Here is a 16,801-nt window from a genome sequence, read left to right on the forward strand (position 1 = left end):
TAAATCCCTCCAGGAATTGGCCTCATACACTTCCATTGTAAGTGCCTCACTGTAACCTCGAGTTTTGCTTCTTTTCCACCCCCCTTTTTTTTAAAGGAGGGACGAGTCGAAATACATTTTTGTGGTAATCAACATCATGCCATAAAAGTGTAGATTGAGTTTAACTTGTATTCTTGGACCCAGAATATTCCTTTAACTAAATAAATAAATAAATAAACTACTAAACCTATATCTAGTTAATGTATATGCCTTAATGTTTGTGGAGAAAAACACTGAGAAGTAACTAACCGATCACAAATTGTGTCCAGTTCTGCAACAATTGTATTTTTATCGACTAACACTAACAAAGATTAATAAATGCTATTGTTAATTGTTAGTTCATGATACCTAATGCATTAACTAATGTTTATGAATGGAACCTTATTATAAAGTGTTACCGAAGATTCTTATCATTTTATAGTGGATATGTAGGAATTAAAATGAAGTAGTCATTAATCATCAGTGTACTTGTAAATAGCAGGAAATGACTTTAAAGTCCTGAGAAAGCATGCTTACAGGCTTGCTCTACAGGAGCATACCAAGATACATTTTTAAAAGCTGCAGTGTGCAAGTTTTGTCTTGTTGATATCTGTGAGGGGCATGTGAAATGTATGCAGGATTGCTACAGTGATGTGTTTTGACATCTCACTGATAAGTTGAGCAGGTAAGAATCGCTGCTTCAGCTTGTCTGCCCGAAAAAAAGTAGGCTGACTGCAGCTGCTGTGGTGTGTTTGCGTATTTGAAAACTATAACCCACACAAACATACTCTCACACACAAACTGGCAGTTCTTCATAACCTGTCACGGGACTGATACTTGTCTTGGATTTTGTTGACGATTAGTTGTCAATTAATTGGAGATGAAACCTAAACTAATGAAGTGTAATGTAGAACTTCGATTTCAAACCCATGTTTTCAGTTTCGACTAAATAAAATACTTCTCTATCAACAGAAGTATTTCAACACAAGGTACATACTGCAATGATCACATGTGTGTGCCCATTGCAAAACATTAACAGTGGGCAACATCCCTTGGACATTGGTATCACAAATATCAAGCATGATTTGTTTTACCTATGGAACTGTGACAGTTTATTTATGTAAAACTATGCAAAATATATTTTTACCCATATGGAAACACGGACAGAGAGGGCAGTCATAAAACTCAAACTAGCTCTTAACCAGTGACAGCCGAATGCAATCCAACACATTGTTTCTCATGCAGACCTTATTCCACTGGTTGTGCATGAAGGTTAGAAAGGGTGCATTGGTTCTGCTTTGTCTTGTAAGTGGATTCAGTCGATTGCAGCCATATTTTTCAGGAGGGTTTCTCGTGTTACTGAGTCGCTTTTTGCCTTGCTTCACGAAGAGCCTGCAGGGCCAGAAATGGAGGAATGGATTGAAGTGAATCAAGAAACAACAAAGAAACATAAGCACATATGATATCAGAGGGAAGGAACAGATTAGATTGCAGACAAGAAAATGAATACTGATTATAGGCTCTATTATGACACCACAACTAGTAGTGAAAAATATTCTAGCACTTAGACCTGTTTTAAATGAGGCACAAATGCCTTATTGTGCCATTAGTGTCAACAAAAGCAATTGCAAAATGCAATGACTGTTTTCAAACAAATTTCCAGAATAATCCACACAGCTTCCATTGATCAGACAAAACAGATTGCCCCACTCCAAAGTCACACCTTTGGTTGAGCCAATGTTGCTATGTCAACCAAATACAGCAAACAAACAGAGCACTCTTTTGAAAGCAGAGAAATCAACATTTGAATGGTTTACTTACAGCCTCTGCATATTAAACTGGGATATAAAAAGTATTTAAACATGGAAAAAAACTGCACACTTCACCTTGAAATTGCCATTGTCCAATACTACTAGTCAAAAGAAATTCAACCACCCCTAATTGAAATGAAATCTGATGTTGTTTAGAAACACACAAAAGAGTACTGTAGTGATAACATTCTAGTAAGCATATTGCCATTCTTCACCTCTTGAGACTTAGCCAAACTAACAATGACTGGTATGTTGGTTTCCTGTGATGTCCACAGAAACAAATGTAGATGTCCTGTGTAAATGTAGTTTGAATGAGATAATAGAAAAAGAGAGAGGCACATGGAATAGAGCAATGGATGAGGGAGAGAATGAGAGAAGAGGATAGGAATGTCTGTGTTGACCTTCTGGATGGCTTCTCTGGCAGAGTCGTCATGCAGCAGTTTTGCCCGGTCCAGTGCCCTCTCAAAGTGTAACACACTGGCCTTGTTGTTACCCAGCTTCACTGTGTGAGGTTACAAAATGATATAAATGTGCAGTGTAGCATAGATCAAATATACAAAATTATCACGTTAACTGGAAAATTGGATTATTAAAGAAATAGTTCACCCATAATTGGTCATCTTTTACTCACTCTAATGCTGTTCCAAACCCTCAAAACTGTATGTCAAGCTCCAAAAGGACGAATAAACAATAAAAGCAAAATAAAAGTAGGCCATACAACTTGTGCGCTTTATTCCAAGTCTTCTGAAGACATATGATAACTTAGTATTAGGAACAAATCTTTATTCTCCGAAAATCTTGCTTGAAAGCCATGATCACTATTCACTTTCATTGTATGGAAAAGAGCAGCTTAGATATTAAAGGGATAGTTCCCCCAAATATGAAAATTCTCTCATAATTTACTCACTCTTATGCCATCCCAGATGTGTATGACTTTTTCTTCAGCAGAACACACACAAAGATTTTCAGAAAAATATCTCCGCTCTGTAGGACTATACAAAGCATGTGAATGGTGATTAGACCTTTGTAGCTCCAAAAATCAAATAAGGGAAACAAAGTAATCCATAAGAATCCAATGTTTAAATCCATATCTTCAGAAACTATATAATAGCTTTGGGTGAGAAACAGAACAATATTTATGTCCTTATTTACTCTAAATCTCCACTTTCACTTTCATTTATGAAACTGAAAATAAACAGGCACCACATATAATTTCAGATGTAAAAGTGAAAGTGGGTAAAAAAAAAAGGATTTAAATATTGTTCTGTTTCTCACCCACACCTATTATATCACTTCTGAAGAAATGGATTTAACCACTTGAGTCTTATGGATTACTTTTATGTTTCCTTTATGTGATTTTCTGAGCTACAAATGTCTAATCACCATTCACGTGCATTATATGGTCCTAAAGAGCTGAGATATTCTTCTAAAAATCTTTGTTTGTGTTCTGCTGAAAAAAGAAAGTCATACACATCTGGGATGGCATGAGGGTGAGTAAACGATAAGAGAATCGTTTGTTTGTCTAAAGATCTTCATACAGGTTTCGAAACATATGATGAGGGTCAGTAAATAATGACAGAATTTTTCCTTTAATGGTCAAAGGGTGTATGGCTTCCTGGGCAGTAATCTGGGCAGTGTAGTCTGGACTCACATTCTGCCTGTGCCACTAGCACACTGGCATTAAGCTGCCATTTCCCATCACTGATGTCATCTGCAGCCACGAGAGAGCGGGATCCATAGTCTCTTGCTTCAACGTAACGCTTCAGCTCCAGGTAACAGTGACCGATCTCATGGTACAACCAGGCTTTCTCTAACCCACTACATACTAGAGGAACCTTCTCCTCCCAGCTACACCAACAATACATAAACACACATAGATCAAACTTAATGACCATTACATCAGGAGTGAGCATATATTTGTCTGTGTACATTAACACCAGCAAGTACAAATTAATTAAAGGATGCACTTACACCTCTATTGCTTGTTGAAACTTTCCGATGCGTGCATACACACGGCCGATATTGTCCAGAGCTCTGGATTTGCTGTCCATGAGGTCGCTGTGAAAAAAAAAAAAAAAAAAACGCAAACAAAACACACATGAATAATATGTTCTTAACAAACAATTGTTGTTCATTAACCGACAAAAAAGACAAACAAATCAGCAAAAGGTCATTTTCTTGTTCTCAGTGAAAGCTCACCCTTGCTTGGCCAGCTCTAAGTCCTTCTCATGATGATTCAGAGCCTTATCCATTTTCCCAAGATCCATCAGTGCATTACCTGAATGGATCATAAGTAAGAGAGAGACAGAGACTCTAAACATGGAGTTTGGTTATGCATTCCTGATTGTGGTGCATTGATATTTTATATTTAGGTACTGTAGGTATAATTTGGGAGATCTGATTCCAGAACATTTGTACCAATGCAGCTGTGCAGGTTCCCAAGAACTTCTTTTTTATTAGGCAGAACCCCCTCAGTCCATCCCCGCACTGCCTTCATGAGCTCACGGGCCTTCTTCAGGCTGCTCTCTGCATTACCTGCACTCAAGGCTGTAAACGGAATAAAATGACATGTAAATACGCCATGTTTACAGAACACATACATAACTACTTGAATAGGCTATTGGAGTGTGTTGGCAGTTGCTTGCATAACACCTAACCACTGACCAATCAGCAGTAAGATTGAGGCTAGACTTCGGCCAGGGTAAAATAAAAATATGTAAAATAATTATTTGATCATTAATTTTCAATGGAAATAGATTGGTATAAAAATGGCTATTTTAGAAAAGCAGGTTTTAATTTAATGGTTAAAGGTAAAGTTATTTGAAGGAATATTCCTGGTTAAAAAAAAAGTTAAAGGTGCTGTAAGTGATTTTTTTCATGGAAAAGTACGCAAAAAAATTCCTACACCCTTAAAGATATTAATGAAATAAGTGTCCTGAGATATCTCATTGTGGCAGCTGTAGACTTTGTAAACACCAAAACGCTTTTCACCTGTCAATCATTTTGCTCGTTCTCATAGTGTTGTATTTGAAGTGTATCATTGAGGCAATGATTCATAATATTTGTCAGTTGAGGGTGCTATTGTGCTACTGTTGAATTTGACAGCCACAGGAAAAAACAATGCTGCTCTTTTGCTCAGTTTTGGTCTCAAAATTATCTTTGGAGGGCGGAGTTTTGGAATGAGGGGCCGTGGCTAATTCAATGACTAAGTTACGTGAAAGCTTCAGAACGCTAAAATCAATTACAGCACCTTTAAGCTCAATCAACAGCATTTGTGACAATATTGATTACCACAAAAAATATTTTAATTAAGTTAATTTAAAAATCGCAGTTACAGTAAGGTACTTACAAAGGAAGTGAATTAACATAAACATTAAAATACACACAAAAATGTATTCAAAAAAAAAGTATAGCCACAAGACTCTTATTTTTATCACACTAGAGTCATGTTAACATATTCTATATGATTTTTGTGAGATAAAATCGCTAATGGGGTAATAGGGCGTTGCCTCGTGAGGTTAGTTACAAATTATACATGTTAACATATATAATATTTACATCTTGTGGCTATACTTTTGAAACAATGTGTCTTTTAATGTTAATGGACTGGCCCCATTTACTTTCATTGTAAATTCACTGCGGTTGTTGCTTCTTTTTTTAAATAAACGAGGTAAAAATATTTTTGGTGGCAATCAACATAATGCGACAAATGCTGTCGACTTAGATTAACTTGTATTGAACTCTGAATATTCCTTTAAATATCTCAAAGTACATATTTAAATAAACCGAGTATACATCAACTAATGGTCCTTCACAACATCTCGCGTTATTCGCGTAACTCAGTGGACATCATTTGTAGCTCAGCTGATTATAATGCACTGCATGTGTCCATTGTAAGCATTTTGTATGAGTTCTGCCCCTTATCCTCAGATGAAAAATGTCTGATACACATAGAGAAGTACATAATATCCATCGAAATATCGTTTTGCATGAGTAATAATCAGAGTATGTGACTATGATACATTTCTTGTTAGGAAACTAAAGCTGTGACTTTGACCTCTCTCGAACTCTCCAGGGGTTCACCTGTGTCAATCTCCTCTAGAATGGTGAGGACATGGCGGGTGGGATCAGAAGGGGGTTTGTGAAGAGCACGACTCCACTGCTGCTGCATCAGTTTTCTGTCCCGCTGGCGTGCGTAGATGGGCTTCTGCTGCCGCCAGAACTCCGTCCGTGTGTCCAGGTATGAGATACAGCCTTCGATCAGATCTTGCACACGCTCTCCAGTTCGTATTTTACCTTTTATTAGATCTATATTGGATCAGATAACAATTCACTATCCTGAAAACACAGTTACACACACACACAAACAAACAAACAAACATACAAAAATACAAAGATAACCACACACAAACAGGTTTCACATAGATCTGCAATACATATAATATCAGAACAATCACACAAACCCTCATCTTGAAGAAGTTTCTCCAAGTACTCTCTGTCGCTGTAAAGCTCTCCTAGAAGTTGCTTGGCTGTTCTTTCCCTTTTGGGCATCTTCTGGCCATGCTGTCTTGGTTCCTTCTTGTGAGAATGAATAAAATGCTTTTGACGAACCTTTAGGATCATATACAACAAAGAAACACATGTTACTTACTGCACGTATTTACTCAAATTAACAAAAATGCACACACAAAACAGTGGTAGGGTGTGCGAGGAAGGCAAGAGTTGTAAAGAGAGACAAAAAATAAATAAACAATGCCAACTCACCCCAATAGGCTTGTGAAAGTAGGCTCCTTTAGTCTCCAGCTTAACAGAGGAAGGACCTTTGGAATTAGGAGAGGGAGATGGACAATGATGCTGACATGGGTTTTGAAATTGTAACATAACCAAGGTTTCTTAAATGAGAAAAGAAAGTCACTTTGCAGTGTAACCAAAATACAGTATGACCTCCACATTTTTCATCATGTTATGTCTGAGATTCCTTAATGACTTACTCCCCACAGAGTTGTCAATTGCCTCTTGAGCTTTCTGAATACCCAGTCTGAACTCCTGAAGCTCTGGACGTAGTTTATGGCCTCTGTGATAGTAGACCAATGCAAACTCAAAATCGCCCATAGTGTACAGGGCCTCTGCCTTTTGATACAGACCCTACAGGAGACATGAGGGTGAAATATTAGAGTCACAGGTTGCCTTTAGCAGAAGCTTTTCATCCTAAGCAACTTACAGTTATGAAGAGACAAAACACCCAAAACAAACTCCAAGGGCACAATGGTATTGAGTAGGTTTCTGATTATTCATCATGCTTTTCTAATCACAAACCCTAGGTAACGGATCCTGGCATAGGTGATGGGAGAAATGTGCCCCAAATCGTGCCACCCTGGCCCTGCACAGAGCTCACAAGATCACGATGGAAGAAAGATGCCCCAAATCGTGCCATCCCGCCCTGCACATAGCTCACAAGATCGTGATGGAAGAAAGGTGCCCCAACAGGCTACTCAGCCTTAAAGGTTCTATATGGTTAGGATTATGGATGTTGTTGATGGTCGTTAAGGGGAGGCACCATGTCGGATCTCGCCAAGGGCACCATGTAAGCCAGAACCGCCACTGCAAGCCCTACATGACTCAGCATGCTTTTTGGTAATAAGCCAGCTTCTTAGCTATTAGGTTGTCGCCATCACAAGTTTCTTACACTTACCAGAACATCTTTTGATTTGAAACATATTTAATTATCAGTACCAAGATAAGGCAGCAAAAACGGAAGAAGTTGATAGGATAGGCCATCTATATACACCGATCAGCCACAACATTAAAACCACCGGCCTAATATTTTGTAGGTCCCCCTCGTGCCACCAAAACAGCACCAACCCGCATCTCAGAATAGCATTCTGAGATAATATTCTTCTCACCACAATTGTACAGAGCGGTTATCTGAGTTACTGTAGACTTTGTCAGTTTGAACCAGTCTGGCCATTCTCTGTTGACCTCTCTCATCAACAAGTCATTTCCATCCACAGAACTGCTGCTCACTGGATGTTTTTGGCACCATTCAGAGTAAATTCTAGAGACTGTTGTGTGTGAAAATCCCAGGAGATCAGCAGTTACAGAAATACTCAAACCAGCCTGTCTGGCACCAACATTTATCCATGCGATTATCTAATCAGCCAATCATGTGGCAGCAGTGCAGTGTATAAAATCACATAGATATGGTTCAGGAGCTTAAGTTGATGTTCACATCAACCATCAGAATGGGCAAAAAATGTGATCTCAGTGTTTTGGAGTGTGGCATGATTGTTGGTGCCAGACAGGCTGGTTTGAGTATTTCTCTAACTGCTGAGGGGGCGTGAGGGGGACCTCCACAATATTAGGCAAGTGGTTTTAATGTTGTGGCTGATCGGTGTATTAGTGCCCTAATTTTGTCAGAATCGTCATCAGATAAAGCAGTGTTTCTCAACTGGTGGGTCGCAGGTCTATTCAGATTGGGTCGCAGACAGCAGGGAAAGAACAATGCCATGGTTCTCCCATTGAAGATTTTTCGGGCGGCTGCCCAAGTGATAGCCTATTTAGGACTACTGAGGCAAATTTAATGATACTCTCTCAATCAGGTAAAGGCTTCTCATCTGCACTGTGATACTGCGATTAAAGCTTTTGCGTGAGTGTAACGGAACCAGCACACGCTAATCATCTGCTCTGATCTCTGGCGCGTACACGCAACAACCAGGCCTCCCTCGATATTGTGGCGGGCAGACCTCAAAACTGATGTGACCCATTTCAGTTCTAGCGAGACTTTTCTAGTTTAAAGTGTTACGGAGGAAGTCAAGTTGAACCTCTCAAACAGGCAGCCCCGACATGCCAAACAGCACTGATGAGGAAAAGAGCAACACTGTGCTATTTTTTTTTTCATTACACATCATCACCTTTACAAAATTGTTTCATGAGTAAAAGTAACTTTTATATTTTGACAACATGTTATAGTTTCATATGAATTAATCTATCATTAGAATATATTAGACCTTGTATTTATATCAACAGTGGCAGTTGTAGTTAAAGTTTAAAATGTTTCAGCTCGTATTTTTTTTAATATATACTATAATTTATTATTATTACTATTATTTAAGACTAGCTACATTGACCTAACCATGTTAGCCTAATGAGGAGCCTTTCCTGCTGTGTAATATGTATGTTCTGTTTGAATTATGTTTGAAATTAGAAACAAACGGGATAATAATGGGCTCATATAAATAAATATTCTCTTAAATTGTTAAAAGGGGAGAGAGAAAACTTCCTGTCGCTTTTGTTGTTGATGTCAACAACAAAAATAATGTCACGATGCATGGCCTTATACTTGAAAACCAAGAACAAAACTATGCAACATAAAACGAAATGCAACCCAGGATACATTAAATACAGGTTACGTTTTTACTATGGTGGGTCACCACTTGATTTCCAATGTAAAATCTGGGTCCTGAAGCAAAACCAGTTGAGAACCACTAAGATAAAGTACTATGACGCCCCCTTTAGGACATTAACTGCATCTTTACACTTCACACTTTTTTTTTTTTTTTTTTTTTTTTAAAAACCTTCAAGGCACCAACACATTAAGACAAAAATCTCAACTAAGCTTATCAGACATTAACATAATGACAGAGAGGAAAAAAAGAAAAAGAGTGAAAATTTTTTATATAAATATACACTGACGGCCAAAAGTTTGGAATACTGTACAGATTTTGCTCTTATGGAAAGAAATTGGTACTTTTATTCACCAAAGTGGCATACAATTGATCACAGTATATAGTCAGGACATTAATAATGTGAAAAATTACTATTACAATTTGAAAAAATAAATAAAAAATACTTCAAAGAGTTCTCATCAAATGATGCAGCAATGACAGCTTTGCAGATCCTTGGCATTCTAGCTGTCAGTTTGTCCAGACACTCAGGTGACATTTCACAACACACTTCCTGTAGCACTTGCCATAGATGTGGCATGTCAGGCACTTCTCACGCACCTTACAGTCTAGCTGATCCCACAAATGTTCAATGGTGTTAAGATCTATAACATTCTTTTCCAATTATCTGTTGTCCAATGTCTGTGTTTCTTTGCCCACTCTAACCTTTTTCTTTTTGATTTTCTGTTTTAAAAGTGGCTTTTTCTTTGCAATTCTTCCCATACGGCCTGCACCCCTGAGTCTTCTCTTTACTGTTGCACATGAAACTGGTGTTGAGCGGGTAGAATTCAATGAAGCTGTCAGCTGAGGACATGTGAGGTGTCTATTTCTCTAATAGAGACTCTGATGTACTTATCCTCTTGTTTAGTTGTACATCTGGGCCTTCCACATCTCTTTCTGTCCTTGTTAGAGCCAGTTGTCCTTTGTCTTTGAAGACTGTAGTGTACACCTTTATATGAAATCTTCAGTTTTTTGGCAATTTCAAGCATTGTATAGCTTAATAATTATTGACTGGCGAGTTTCTAGAGAAAGCTGTTTCTTTTTTGCCATTTTTGACCAAATATTGCCCTTAAGACATGCCAGTCTATTGCATATTGTGGCAACTCAAAAACAAACACAATGTTAAGCTTCATTTAACGAACCAAATAGCTTTCAACTGTGTTTGATATAATGGCAAGTGATTTTCTAGTACCAAATTAGCAATTTAGCATGATTACTCAAGGATAAGGTGTTGTGGTGATGGCTGCTTGAAATGGGGCCTGTCTAGATTTGATAAAAAATGACTTCCGGCCACTATTATTCAGTTGAGTAAGTCCTAACAACATTGCTAATATGATGATATAGATGCAATGTCTATTTTATTTAACTATTTATATATTGTTTTTAAATGTTGATTGGAACGTGGAGCACTTATCATGTCGTTTTTTATTTTTTATGTCATACACTGTTTGTGTTGTTTTGTAAAAATGTGTCAAAACGTATGAACTCACCCACTGCAAACCAAATATACCTACGGGTATAAATAAAGTAACCTGACCTGACCTGACCTGACCTTTTTTCACATAGTGATGGTGCTGTTTTTTACATCAGTAATGTCCTGACTATACTTTGTGATCGGATGAATGCCACTTTGGTGAATTAAAGTACCAATTTCTTTCCATAAGAGCAAAATCTGTACATTATTCCAAACTTTTGGCCGCCAGTGTATATCCTATATATTTAAATAAAACAATATTTTTGTAAACCAAAGTTAGGTAATACACTCCAAAACATTCTTCGTAAATCACTGAACAGTTGATATGTTCTGTTATGATCTGATGTTTCAATGTCATTAGTGCAGAAAAAGTAGCTGTTTTGTTCAAAATTAAAACTTAACCATAGAAAATCAGCAGAAGGTTAAATGTCCTTCATAATCTTAAAATTAATTTATTTTGCTTTTGGTGTAATTTGATATTTTAGATACTTTGTATCATCCATCCATCCATCTATCATACTTACATTCTACAGATTGCAACATCATAATGAACTCTTGTGCCATGTTCACACTGAAAGTGTTTTTGCATCCATCTGCACTTTTTTTATTTTTATTATTGTTGTCCTTTGTAAACATGAGCTAGAGACAGATGCTGTGGCCATTAAAAAGTACTTAAATAAGAGTAGTCACACGTACAGTGTTCATTTTAGGACATTCTCAGACTTCAGTGTCAGTTCTCAGACATCAGACAGAACGGCATTGCGCCTCAGAATAAAAGGTTTCAGGTCTCAGGAAAAACACTGTCATGTCTAAGTTCTCGTGCAATAATCATAACAAACTGCCTCAGACCAAAAGACATCAGACCAAAAGGGATCAGACCAAAAGGCATAAGACCAAAAGGAATCAGACCGAAAGGCATCAGACCAAAAGGCGTCAAATCAAAAGGCATCAGACCAAATGGCCTCAGACCAAAAGGCGTCAGACTAAAAGGCATCAGACCAAAAGGCATCAGATAAAGCAGTCTCGGAAAAAGAAACTCATTCATTTTCAGAGCAAAACACAATTTTATGCTTTTTGTGTAGTCTACAGACACAGGTGACATATTTCTATATTATTGTAATGTACAAATATAGAGTTATATAATTGTAAATTTATGTTCTCATGTCTTTTTTTGTTAGAAGGGCTGTGATTGGTTATTGGTTGCCCTAGAACTACACAATGCATAAGGGAGAGCTTAATTTTGCTGTTTGGCTAAACTGAATTCTTTTGATTTTATTAAAGGGACTGCTTTATTTTATTTAATTTTGATTTTTTTAAATTATATTTTTGTTTGTTGTTGATGTAAAAAAAAAAAAAAAATTATCATAATAACCGGCAACATTGTTCTTTGATTTTGAGCCACACCTTTCATTGATTAAGACGGAGAACAGAGTAATTTTAAACTTCATGAATTTGTCTTTTCAGGACTGTTGTTTAGACTTCGTTGCTTTACTACTGAGGATAGGATGATTATAACAACAATAATAATGATTCTTATTATTTGTATTATTATTTGACTGTATTTATAATGTTTATATATTTGTTTACACACAGGCATCTTCAAATTCTGTTGTTGGATGATAACAATATTGAATCATTAATTTAACAAAATTGCAATTTTAAAGTGTCAGATTTTATAAAGCATCAAATGAAGAAGTTATCCTGTGGTTTACTAAAATACTGTATAAGACAAAGCATAAAATGTCATAACTAAATTCAACTTGTTACATGAAGCTTAGCTTCATACACAAACTCTGCTATTAAATTATAAATAAAAAGCTGTCCATAATATCCTAATAAATTATTGGTGCATGGTTGAATGTTGTGAGTACTTGCTACTGAACAAGGACACTTGAGAGAGTCTGTATATTCCTGCTTCGCACAGACACACATACACAAAACAGTTTGCACAATAATTTCAATTAACTAAACATTTTGCACACTGTATAGTTCTGTATACTCTGTACATTTCTGTATATTTGGCATATTTTCTACTATATTTTATTTATTCACATTATATTTCTTTAAAGTCTACTATATTTTATTCCAATTTTTGTATCATTATGTGGGTGTATTTCCTTAGTTCGTCGTTGGTTCTGTTTGTTGTTGCACTGTGGTCATTGTATTTAATCAGTTTAGAGGTGCTGTCTCCTTCAGCAATAACGATTTACAGACTCTTTTCAAAGTTAAACATAATTCATGAAACTAATCTGGATCTCCCAGATGGGGCTTCTAATTCAAGCTGATAACACTCTGAATATCATTAGCAGCAACATTACCTCAAGAGACTACAGACATAATACAAATGTGTACACACAAGATAGGCCTATATGTTAATTAGTTAATTAGCATTAGTCAATGCATTGTTAACAAACAAACAATGAACAATAGTATTTTGATAAATTAACATTAAACATGCACTCAAGGCAAACACAAAAACATCATATTATTATTAAATATATATTATTATTGTTATTATTATCATCATCATCATCCTATCCTCAGAATGAATGGTCTGATGTCTTTTGGTCTGATGCCTTTTAGTCTGATCCCTTCTGGTCTGATGCCGTTACGTCTGATGCCTTTTAGTCTGATGCCTTTTGGTCTGATGCCTTTTAGTCTGATGTCTTTTAGTCTGATACCTTTTGGTCTGATGTCTTTTAGTCTGATGCATTTTGGTCTGATGTCTTTTCGTCTGATGCCTTTTAGTCTGCCATTTGGTCTGGTGTCTTTTGGGCTGATGCCTTTTGGTCTGATCCTTTTTAGTCTGATCCCTTTTGGTCTGATGCATTTTGGTCTGATGTCTTTTAGTCTGCTGCCTTTTAGTCTGATGCCTTTTGGTCTGATGTCTTTTAGTCTGCCTTTTGGTCTGATGTCTTTTAGTCTGCCTTTTGGTTTGATGTCTTTTAGTCTGATGCCTTTTGGTCTGATGCCTTTTGGTCTGATGCCTTTTAGTCTGATGCCTTTTGGTCTGATGCCTTTTAGTCTGCCGTTTGGTCTGATGCCTTTTGGTCTGATGCCTTTTAGTCTGATGCCTTTTAGTCTGATGCCTTTTGGTCTGATGTTTTTTAGTCTGCCTTTTGGTCTGATGCCTTTTAGTCTGCCGTTTGGTCTGATGCCTTTTAGTCTGATGCCTTTTGGTCTGATGCCTTTTGGTCTGATGCATTTTAGTCTGCCATTTGGCCTGATGCCTTTTAGTCTGATGCCTTTTGGTCTGATGTCTTTTGGTCTGATGCCTTTTGGTTTGATGCCTTTTGGTCTGATGCCTTTTGGTCTGCCATTTGGTCTGATGACTTTTGGTCTGGTGTCTTTTGGCTGATGCCTTTTAGTTCAGTGTCTTTTAGTCTGATGCCTTTTGGTCTGCCATTTGGTCTGATGACTTTTGGTCTGGTGTCTTTTGGCTGATGCCTTTTAGTTCAGTGTCTTTTAGTCTGATGCCTTTTGGTCTGCCATTTGGTCTGATGACTTTTGGTCTGGTGTCTTTTGGCTGATGCCTTTTAGTTCAATGTCTTTTAGTCTGATACCTCTTGGTCTGATGCCTCTTGGTCTGATGCCTGTTTGTCTGATGCCTTTCGGTCGGATGCCTTTTGGTCTGATGCCTTTTGGCCTGATCCTTTTTAGTCTAATGCCTTTTGGTCTGATGTCTTTTGGTCTGATGCCTTTTAATCTGATGCCTTTTAGTCTGATGTCTTTTGGTCTGATGTCTTTTGGTCTGATGCTCTTTAGTCTGCTGTTTGGTCTGATGCCTTTTAGTCTGTCATTTGGTCTGATGCCTTTTAGTCTGATGCCTGTAAGTCTGATGCCTTTTAGTCTGATGCCTTTTGGTCTGATGTCTTTTGGTCTGATGCCTTTTGGTCTGATGCCTTTTAGTCTGCCGTTTTTGTCTGATGCCTTTTAGTCTTATTCCTTTTACTCTGCCATTTGGTCTGATGCCTTTTGGTCTGGTGTCTTTTGGTCTGATGCCTTTTAGTTCTATGTATTTTAGTCTGATGTCTTTTAGTCTGATGCCTTTTGGTCTGATGCCTTTTAGTCTGCCATTTGGTCTGATGACTTTTGGTCTGGTGTCTTTTGGTCTGATGTCTTTTGGTCTGATGCCTTTTAGGGTGCGTTCACACTTAGCAGGTTTGGTTCGATTAAAACGAACTCTGGTGCGATTGCTCTGTTAGTGCGGTTCATTTGAAAAAGTGTGAACGTTGCCATCCAAACCTTGGTGCGCAACAAACAAGTGGACCGAGACCCCCTGAATAGTGGGTCTCGGTCTGCTTCCAAACGAACTCTGGTGCGGTTCGATTGATATATGAACACAGCATGGACCAAAGACGTCCAAACGGACCAATAACAGGAAGTAATTTGCCTTTAATACTGACCTCAAGCATACCTGGTTCTTTTCATCATAGGAGCTATGCTGCCCATTACAGTTCAGTACAGGCATCGGAACCGCCATCAGCCATCCTTGCAGCATATCTTCATTTGTATGTGCACCGGAGGAATTCCTAGTGCTGCTTTGACACCTTTACACATTTTATTAGCTCTTCGTTTGTTCTCAGCTGGTAAAAATACCACCATATATACATAAATCCAACGAGCGCATTTAGCCCAGCAGCCAGCATTGTTTTGGATGATCGGCAAGTTCCGTCACAAAATATACATCATAAAAGCTGTCCAATCAGGTTGTGACCTTATCCTTATGCCTTTTGTTTTGTAGCTTTAGGTACGGTGTTAAAAATGCCAGTGTGAACGCTAACCGAACCAGGACTAAATGTATCATTTTCTTTTTTGGTCCGGACCAAGAGAACAAACTACAAGTGTGAGCACACCCTTAGTCCTTCTGGTCTGATGCCTTTTTATGTCTTTTAGTCTGAGGCCATTTGGTCTGATGCCTTATTGTACGAGACTTTAGACATGACAATGTTGTTCCTGAGACCTGAAAACTTATAGTCCGAGGAACGATCCCGTTCTGCCTCATGTCTGAGAACTGACACTGAGGTCTGAGCATGTCCTAAAATGAACACGGTACTCACGTCAATTGTTAACACACCTTAAAGAAGTCCTTGTTGTCTTTGAGGGATGCCTCGGCATCGTTCAACGCGCTCTCTGCATCTCCCAGCTTCACATAACACCTGGATCTGGCCACTAGACAGGTCTTTTCACCCGGCTGTAAACTTAAAGCCTAACAAGACAGCAGATGAGATACTATTCTATCCCAAGAGACTTATTTACGCTCAATACCGATAAACCACTCAATTTAGACAATCAATTGTATTAATAAAGGTGTATTTCCTGTAAAGTAACAAACTCATTACAAGCTAGTTATTAGCTTACCGCGGAGAAGCTCTCAGTAGCTTTAACATACTCTCCTTTGTGAAACAGCTGGTCACCTTCAGCCATATAGGTGGTAAAGGTACTCTTCGGTCCTTGCTCTTCTCCGTTTTCGAACATTTTACCGTATTTTTGACTGCACTATATCAAAACATTTCAGTACAAACCGACATTTGTTAGAGACGGTCCTATCCGCTGTATCCTAGCAACGGGTCTAACACAACCCAGAGGGGCCAATGAACTGCGAGAGGAAATTTGATTTGCATACTAACACATATTGCGTCATTCCAATACTATTTTCCATTTAATTTGTATTTTTACCCCTGGCCTAAATTATAAATATATTTATTTTTATTCAATTTAGTTTTATTTGTTTGTATGAACCGTATACTCTACACTCACCGACCACTTTATTAGGTACACATGTACATCTACATTTTCATGCAATTATCTAATCAGACAATCGTGTGGCAGCAGTGCGTAAAATCATGCAGATACGGGCCAGGAGCTTCAGTTACTGTTCACATCAACCATCAGAATGGGTTAAGAAATGTGATCTCAGTGATTAGACCGTGGTATGATTGTTGGTGCCAGACGGGCTGGTTTGAGTATTTCTGTAACTGCTGATCTCCTGGGATTTTCATGAGCAAGTTTCTAGTGTGTAAAGAGAATGGTGTGAAAAAAAAAACAAACAAACA

At 37.8% G+C, this 16,801-nt stretch overlaps 1 protein-coding gene across 1 annotated transcript; it reads right to left on the reverse strand.

Moving 5' to 3' along the window:
* Positions 1–1,121: 1,121 nt before the first annotated feature.
* LOC127450499 (outer dynein arm-docking complex subunit 4-like) lies at positions 1,122–16,284 on the reverse strand. The gene is made up of 12 exons (XM_051714673.1): positions 16,107–16,284; positions 15,823–15,954; positions 6,821–6,974; positions 6,594–6,649; positions 6,293–6,440; positions 5,913–6,137; positions 4,248–4,376; positions 4,029–4,107; positions 3,801–3,887; positions 3,481–3,677; positions 2,231–2,331; positions 1,122–1,410 (listed from the first exon to the last, which is right to left on the reverse strand). Exons 1-12 carry the CDS (start codon positions 16,221–16,223, stop codon positions 1,375–1,377), a joined length of 1,461 nt encoding a protein of 486 aa, XP_051570633.1. The 5' UTR covers positions 16,224–16,284; the 3' UTR covers positions 1,122–1,374.
* Between the last annotated feature and the right edge of the window lie 517 nt (positions 16,285–16,801).

The sequence above is a fragment of the Myxocyprinus asiaticus genome, chromosome 13, assembly GCF_019703515.2.
Source record: "Myxocyprinus asiaticus isolate MX2 ecotype Aquarium Trade chromosome 13, UBuf_Myxa_2, whole genome shotgun sequence".
In the NCBI taxonomy this organism is placed as follows: domain Eukaryota; kingdom Metazoa; phylum Chordata; class Actinopteri; order Cypriniformes; family Catostomidae; genus Myxocyprinus; species Myxocyprinus asiaticus.

Coding starts and splice junctions, on each gene's coding strand:
- LOC127450499 (XM_051714673.1), bottom strand. CDS start 16,223: ATGTTCGAAAACGGAGAAGAGCAAGGACCGAAGAGTACCTTTACCACC. Junction 6,650..6,820: donor AATTGACAACTCTGTGGGGA/GTAAGTCATTAA, acceptor CTAATTCCAAAG/GTCCTTCCTCTGTTAAGCTG. Junction 3,678..3,800: donor TTTCAACAAGCAATAGAGGT/GTAAGTGCATCC, acceptor TTGTTGGTGTAG/CTGGGAGGAGAAGGTTCCTC.